The sequence below is a fragment of the Nansenia antarctica genome, assembly GCF_963989245.1.
Source record: "Nansenia antarctica genome assembly, chromosome: 11".
Classification (NCBI taxonomy): domain Eukaryota; kingdom Metazoa; phylum Chordata; class Actinopteri; order Argentiniformes; family Microstomatidae; genus Nansenia; species Nansenia antarctica.
In genome coordinates, this window is record NC_137681.1 from 5,230,640 (window position 1) to 5,239,418 (window position 8,779).

The 8,779-nt window shown below is 44.3% G+C and overlaps 1 protein-coding gene across 1 annotated transcript in view; it reads right to left on the minus strand.

Annotated features, from left to right (window-relative positions):
- dclre1a (DNA cross-link repair 1A (PSO2 homolog, S. cerevisiae)) overlaps nt 1-8,779 on the minus strand; it is a gene marked incomplete at its 5' end in the record, with an annotated part of 16,973 nt that continues 8,194 nt past the window's right edge. The window contains 3 exons of the mRNA XM_080541904.1: nt 1-428; nt 5,859-6,000; nt 8,060-8,214. Of these exons, the coding sequence (XP_080398030.1) occupies nt 235-428; nt 5,859-6,000; nt 8,060-8,214 (491 nt within the window). The 3' untranslated portion in view covers nt 1-234. The remainder of the gene's footprint in view (nt 429-5,858; nt 6,001-8,059; nt 8,215-8,779) is intronic.

The following is an 8,779-nucleotide window of genomic DNA, read 5'->3' on the forward strand; positions in this document are numbered from 1 at the left end:
TTATGATTGGTCCTCTAGAGTTAGTTAACGAGTATCTACCGTCAACATCACTAAAGTTAGCCACAGAAAGCTAGCTAACGTTAATTTTAACACGATAACTTAAAACCGTTGGCCGCCAGCGTAAACGATGGTAATGTTATCGTTGGTGTCCGCCACGTTTACAGTCAGTTTGTAAATTAACACATTTTAGAGCGCTCCATGATGATGAAACCAGAGCAGATTTCCAGAGCGTATTTACGAATGCACCCTGTGTGTTCCTTTAGCGTTAGCCCTGTTAGCCTCCGTCATCCACTCGCTGAAGCACTTCTCCATACCCTTCCTGCTGTCCACGCTACCAACGTTCACCGTTGGGATGATCTTGAGGGGACGTAACCACTGGACGAAACGCTTCATCTCCAGGAAGCTGCTGTGCTCACTATAGGGGATACCTGCAGGAAGAGAAGAGAGAGAGAAGTTCACTATAGGGCATACCTGCAGAGAGAAGCCATGGGTTAGTGAGAGAGACGTTCACTATAGGGCATACCTGCAGAGAGAAGCCATGGGTTAGTGAGAGTGAAGTTTGGACCCAAACCAACACCAAACCCCTACTGCCTTTTCACCTGTGGAGATCTGATAATAGGCCTAATTGGATATAGGGCCGGTTTCACAGACAAGGCTTAAGCCTAATCCTAGACTAAAAAACATCTTCAATGGAGATTTTACATTGAAAGTGTGATTTAGTCCAGGACTAGGCTTAAGCCTTGTCTCTGAAACCGGCCCATAGAGTAACAGAGGTGTGTCATCACTTCTGAGTCCACGCAAACGTTTGACATTCATTTTCTTTGTCAGGATTACTTAGAATGATTAGTATAAATTCAGTGTTTAATGAATGCTTTCGGGAATTGTCCAGATTATTCAATTTTAGGTATCTCTTCTAGAATATGAGTCATAGCAAATTAGTGATTAATCTGGGAAGTTGTTGAATGGCCTTTACATTTTATTTCACAAGAAATTCACAAGAAAATGTGAAAGTGGACACACAAGTATGTATGTGAGCTCCTCGGTACTCTAAAGGTGTAAGCAACATGGCTCAGAGAAACTTCCACCTTAACATCCAAGATTAGAACACAAGAGTGCTTTAGGCCAAGCAGGGAGACCCAAACAACATGTCTCATAAGCGCTCGCACTCCTACGTACTTTCTAATCCCTGAGGCCATTGTTGACTCCCCTTATCTGAAAGATTAGCATCAGCAACCTTCTGGACGGCCATCTTGATATCCCACCATGTTCACGAGGGCCACAGTGCTTTCAGAATCACAAAGGTGAAGTCAACAAGCCAGGGTTCCTACAAGTTTCAACAAGTCAAATTTAAGACCTTTTTTTCGACCTTTTTGAATAGAATTTTAGACCTATTCGCGACACCATATGATAGCTTTTTGTCATCCTCGAGGTGATAAAATTAGGGATTTCACTGCCATACAGACAAAAAAAGGGAAGCGAATTGGCATTTTTTTGGGGCTCCAGCTTGATTAATGTCCAGGTAAATAGATGTGGTCAGACTGATTTCCTTGCAGGATCTCTTTTTTTAAGACGTAGCACCTCAATTTGAGACCTTTTTAGGCCTTATAAATTGGGTTGCTGGATTTTAGACTTTAAGGCTTTTTAAGACCAGCGCGGGAACCCTGCCCTGGGACATCTACTGCCCCCCAGCACTCCGTCTCCTGAAGACACCCGCTTTTCCCCTCTACTGTCCCTAAAAACTTCTATTGCCCCCTTGTACTGTTTCTCTGTTTCTCCAGTGTCTAAATATATTTAAAAAGAAATAAAGAAAAAAGAAAAAAAAGAATAATAACCTAGGTTTAGAAGAAGGTGATAGAAGAAGGTTTTTCAATCAATGGCCCCGGGCCTGAGCTGGATTACTCTTCCTGCTACGACTGGTGGATTGATGATTCACTTGCTTAGTATTCAAATGTATTGATTGTAAGTCGCTTTGGAATAAGGCGTCTGCTAAATGGATGCCAAATGTAAATGGGTAGGAGACTCAGGATAGTTTAGGAACCAGACTCGGGGTTCTTCAGACTACTCAATTATGAATGTGTTCAAACTAGTAGACTCGATGATTGCTTCCATCATTTCCCCATTACATGCTATCCAATGAATAAAAGTCCAATGAATACAACAACAACAACAAAAAAAGAAGTATCTCTGTGGTTGGAGGTAAAAACCTGTCAAAAGGGCCAGATGTGTAACATATTAAAAGATACAGAAAAGTGGTTTTGGTACTTTACTAGGGGCTAAGCCACAGTGACTGTAGACAGCAATTCAAGCAAGAACTTCCCTAAGTGCAATCTGTTCCTCTCGGTGACGACACTGCTAGCGCGTGGACGACGTGGTGTGGTTTTCAAACGACACTCCTCCCAAAAAACCATTAAGAGTGCAGTTTAACTTCAGACTCAGAGTAACATCCAATGTTGCAGTTTCAACAGGACCATACCTGTCAACCTTCCCGGGATTCTCCCGTATTTTACCTTTCTTTCCCGCTGTGCTCCCGTTTAAATATTTTCCCGTAAATCTCCCGTATTTTTAACCTATAATAAAATATAATTTAACACTTAATTGTTAGACGCATGCGCACAATCGCTATATCCATGTCAGAGTCTCCTCTCGTTTCTTGGGCTGCGTTCGTAATTTTGCTCTGAGAGCGCCGGAACGCACACTAGGTGCAACGTCATAAAGGGACCAAGTAATTTGATTGGATAAGAGGCATTCCATGAGTGGTGATCAGATTTCCAGAGCGTTTTTTTACGAACACAGCCTCGATTATCGCTGTTTTGAAATGATCGCTGGTAGCTTTGCGCCACTCTTTTACCATTGACATCATGGTGTCAAGTAATGTATAAATAAATGTGCTGAATTTAGATGCCCTTTTGTGTTTTCATGCAGGGATGTTCAAAGTATTTTACTTTCAACCAGGTATCTGATTCTGACCACCTGTAGTCACTTACTTAATGTAGGAACTACTTAATTATTGTTACACTGAAGCAGGTGGTTGATTGACAGTGTATAGCTTTGTCTAAATGTAAGGGGTATCCTATGGTTGTCTAGTGGTGATGTTAGGATTGACTGTGTGTACCCTAGTCTAAATGTAAGGGATATCCTATGGTTGTCTAGTGGTGATGTTAGGATTGACTGTGTGTACAGTCTAAATGTAAGGGATATCCTTTGGTTGTCTAGTGGTGATGTTAGGACTGACTGTGTGTACAGTCTAAATGTAAGGGGTATGGTTTGTGGATGGTGGGGGGGGAGAGGATGACCCGGGGGTGCGCAGGGGGGATATCCCTTATTTTCCCTTATTTTTTGAAAAATATCCCTTATTTTCAAATCCCAATGTTGACAGGTATGAACAGGACTGCCTGCAACCTCTTTTGGGGTCGGAGGTTTCAGGCAGAGGGCAGAAATGAGGGGGGTGACAATCTGGGGTAAGTTGTCCATTGGGAAGAGATCTAGGATCAGCTCACCCTCCTAAAACTCCAACCTTAAAAAAGGAAGCTACACACTGTACTACAGCGTATAACGGCCTCGAATCTACAGGGATTGTGGAGCGGTGTTAAAAAAAAATAACTCATAGCTCCCAACCGATGTTTTGATTGGCTCTGGTTAGCCAATTAGCGCATTGTTCACTTGGTGAACTCCTGGTCACTTGTAAGATCGTAGCTCATTACCGAAAGTAACGTTACCAAACTATCTGTTGCAAATATTTACCTGTTCACGTGACATGTCGGATCTTATCGGGATAGACGATTTTGTGACCGAAAAAACTAGCTAGTACTCAACGGCGAGTGTAAACAACGCTCACGGAAAGAGCAATTCCAACACGGGCCACCGGGGGGCACTAGACTTCACGTCCAGCTCCGTAGAGGAGGGATCGAAACAGATAGTCTCATCTGCCACCCGTCTCAGGCCAGAAACAGGAGCGCCTGTTAGGCTGCAGCCAGTGTTGCCAGATGGGATTGTTTTCCAGCCTTATCACAGTCTAAAAACTGTCCAGTGTGATCATTATGTAGCCCAATTGGGCTGGAATAGTAGCCCAATCTGGCAACACTGGTTGCAGCATCATACAGTGGGAGAGAGAGAGAGAGGGGCAGAGACACAAAAAAGAACAACAACAAGAGCAACAAGGGAGAGGTAGAACGCTGAGGAGAGGAAATTAAATCCTTGGGTTTGCAGCGGCTGCAGCCAGGCAGGTGGGACTGTAATACTGTCTCTCTCGGGGGGGGGGGGGGTCACAGCCCACAGCTGCTGATGCTGGGACTATGGGCCGGACGTCTAGTGTTTGAGACATTCAGCAGTTTTAACAATGAGAGGAGAGGGGGGGGGGGGGGGGGGGGGGGGAAGGACATATCAATGAGTCACAGCCTATTTAACACAATTTTGTCTGAACACAATAACTCGTCCCTGCGGTGCTGCTGGCCAATGTCAGAGAAGAAGAAGTGTGTGTGACTGTGGAGGGGGTAGAACAGAACACACGCACGCACACACACACACACACACACACACACACAGAGACACACACACACACACACACACACACTGTCTCAATGACATTACAGATTAGGCTACATTACTGTGCAACATACCATCACATACCATCACATACCAGTTATAAGTGCTAGCATCCTAGCCGGTCTATAGATTTTTCCACAGCCTTTCCACACCAGCCCAGATAACACAGCCCCTCAACATGCCATGGCCCTCTTACATACATCACCCATAGATAAGGCCTAGTGACAGACAGTATACCCATTTACATACCATGTATGTAGGAAGTGCCATATATGCCAATGCCCTCACAGCACATTAGCCGTTAGCGTTAGAGGAGGTCATGCTACGGTCATGCTAGGCGGTGCTAAATGGTAAATGGACAGCACTTACAGTATATGGACTGCACTTATATAGCGCCTTTATCCAAAGCGCTGTACAACGGCCTCTCATTTACCCATTCACACACACATTCACACACCAATGGCAGCAAGCTACCATGCAAGGCGCCGGCCCGCTCACTGGGAGCAATTTGGGGTTCAGTGTCTTGGCCAAGGACACTTCGACGTGTGGCTCCAGCCGGGGCTCGAACCGACGATCTGCCAACGCTTGCGATCATTAGACGGCGGCTCTATCTCCTGCGCCACAGCCGCCCCGGTTAAATGCAATTTATAATTTATAGCGTCAGCTTCTTCTGTGTCTAAATGTCGTCTAGGAACGCAGAAGCTGTTGTTTGAGATTCTGGGGGGGGGGGGGGGGGTAGGAAGTAAGGAAGTCACCCCAGGGGGAGAGGAAGTTGTCAGCAAGTCTCCACCCGCTTATCAGAACGGCCCTGCCTCTTCCTCCCTGTCTTGCACACGCTGCACATGTACATCTTGTTCGCTGAACGCCTCGAGGCCGTTATGCCGCACATATATATCTTCTATACGGAGACGCAGCACACTCTAGTTCCAGATGCAACAAGTGTAGATGTTAATTAAGACATGACATTTTTAATACCTGGCACCTAATTTCTTAGACCTAATAACTGAACTGTAAGACCTTTTTAGGCCTTACAAATCGCATTGCTGAATTTTAGACTTTAAGGCTTTTAAGGCATACTACAGCGCGGGAACCCTGTATACCAGTGGTTCTCAACCCTCTCCTCTGGGACCCCCAGCCGCTCCACATGTTTGATCTGTTCCACCACCAGCTCACCTGATTCAACTGATCAAGTACAAACCATAATTGCTTTATACTTGATCAGTTGAATCAGGTGTGCTGGTGGTGGAACAGATCAAATATGTGGAGCGGGTGGGGGTCCCAGAGGAGAGGGTTGAGAACCACTGCTGTATACGTACCATAGATGCTGACGTTGTCCCGGACGTAAGGGCGGATGTTCTCCACAGCCGCCACAGTCCGACTGAAGGTCCAGCCCGTGGGTTTGAAGGCCACCAGCCGGTCGTACTGACCTGAGAACCTGCTCAGGTGAGCCGTGAGCTTCTGGGAACCACAAGAGACAAAAGAGGGTGTTACTGGTTTAGTTAGTAAACACGTCTGTTCAGATTCAGATTCCGTGTAATTGTCATTGGCAGGGTACAAGGAAACATTCACTCGGCATCTGTTGTGCTCGAGGAATTCGATTCCCTGAGAGCAGCGTTACTGTTTCAAAACAAGATTGATTGGACCCGATGATTTTGCTAAGTTCTTGTTTCTTTGGTAGTGTAAAAGTACAATACTTGTTCTACTCTGATGAAAGAATTTAGGAGGCATATTATTCATAACAAATTTTATAAAACTATATTATTATATTAATATATTTATATATACCTGTATAATATATATATACTATATAATTATATAAATATTAAAAAATCTATAAAAAAAAAAAAAAGAAGACTGGTGGCTGCTTTAATTTCAGAAGGGAATTAGACCAAAGTGACATTCCAACATGTAGAAATTCTAAACCATCGTTACCTTGCTCCACATCTTACACATTTCTTATGTGTAAGACATTCTTACATTTTTTATGTAATATGTATTGTTCGTATACATTATTATGTATTATGTAGTGTTGTTAGGAACCCCTCGAAAACAATCCCCCTCGAAAAATCTCAGGGGGTTTTATCCTAATAAAAGACATTTACACACATTTCCCCTCAGCAAAAAACAAACTGCAAACTTCACAAAAAAAGCAAAATGTGGATCTCTCCCAGGGACTGCAGACATCAAAACTACCATGCGTGTACAATAACTACCATATGTGTACAATAACTACCATACGTGTACAATAACTACCATACGTGTACAATAACTACCATACGTGTACAATAACTCCACCGAAAATGAAGATTAAGATGAAACACTCATATTTCACTTCCACTGCATCACATGCAATCCTAATTAAAAATGTGCCAATCTTACGTTGGAGAACATTTAGCCAAACGTGAAAACTTCCTACAGACATCATTTCACAACGCCAAATGAATATTCAGGAAAATGTGGCGGAGTTCTAAGTAACAGATCCACTTCAAAGCTCCCAACCCTCACATCTGAGAAACCTGCCGCTCTATCCAAGGGTATCTCAATGACATGCTCATATGCAATACGGAGATTTGTCTTTTCCTTAAACAATCAGGTTTCAAATCAGCACTTCTATGGAGCGTGTCTCAGGTAATGTGGGCACGGTATGTATTATGCTAGCTTTGAATATTATCACATTGTGAAGGGTAGGTTTTACTGTTTTAATCCTTCAGCGTAAGCATGCTGCTGTGCTTGCACTTGGTCATTGTAATTAGCATCTTAATTATTCATACTTCCGTCCTTGATATTTGCATACACAGGCAGACATGGGCACAATTGGATAAGGTTGTTTTGCAGAGACTGCTAAAATAACAATTAGGCAAAAGGAGCAGTAATAATATATCATTCCCCCGCTGTGGATGAAAAAAACACACAAAAAACAGAGGTTTCCTATTCTTGCTTTGAGCTGGTGAGGGTGTCCTTCATGAAGACAAAGCAATACCGTTTTGAATCACAAGCATATCGCATAACAGATTTCGTAAAAATTATGGGCCGGTTTCAGAGACAAGGCTTAAGCCTAGTCCTGGACTAAATCACACTTTCAATGTAAAATCTCCATTGAAGGATTAGGCTTAAGCCTTGTCTGTGAAACCGGCCCTATATGTTTTTGTGGTAAGGTAAAGAATTCACCTTGCCGCCATTGGTGTGTGAATGTGTGGGTGAATGGGTGAATGAGAGGCCGTTGTAAAGTGCTTTGGATAAAGGCGCTATATAAGTGCAGTCTATTATTATTATTGCCCGTCTGCTAAAGTATGTCTGAGTGAGTGGCTATTTCAGTTTCCCACCCTTTTTCCAGTCTAACAAACCAAACATGCACGCTCACTGAGGAAAAACAACGTACGGTCATGGCTACTGACTTAACAACACAGAAGTGTTGAGGACTTTGTGACAAATGGATCTAGAAAAAGAAAAAAAAGCTCCTTCTGATTCGGTTGAATTAAAACATGGAGTGAGTGGTGACACTGGACTGGGTGCTTACGTTGAAGTTGAGTTGCATCATGGGTAGCACGTGGACCCGGGCCGCCTTCCAGTCCGTGGTGATGAGCTGTCTGATCCGCTCCGACTCCAGGCAACACATGGTGTTGAACTTGTCCCGGGACAGGCACACTCTGGACCCCAGGACCTCCGCCAGAGCTGCGGGTGAGAGATTAACAACCTTTTACATCAGGTCAGGAATCCATTACGAGGGGGCGCTTAGGTGGCGTAGCGGGTTAAGCGTTGACCATGTCACCGCAGGGTTCCTGGTTCGATTCCGGCCTGATTGTTCCCTGTGAGCGGGCCGGCGCCTTGCATGGTAGCTTGCCGCCATTGGTGTGTGAATGTGTGTGTGAATGGGTGAATGAGTGGCCGTTGTAAAGCGCTTTGGATAAAGGCGCTATATAAGTGCAGTCCATTTACGAACACGGACCTGGTCCAGAACTAATGTTCTGTACACGCAGAATAACGTGACAACGCGTACACACAGCGAGAAGGCTATCCTAGCGAAGTAAGACATTGGTGTGTTTTCATACACAGCTAGCTGAGGGCCAGGTGGGGAGGTCAGGTTACATCAGAGCAGCCTTGGTTGTCAGGGGTGATCTCCTACACAGGAAGCAGAGGAACGGTTGTGTGTGTGGGGGTGTTTCTGACACCCAGGTGGAGACGGGCTTCATCTGTGTATTCATTCAGTTTTCCTCCCTCTTTTCAATACTCAAGGACA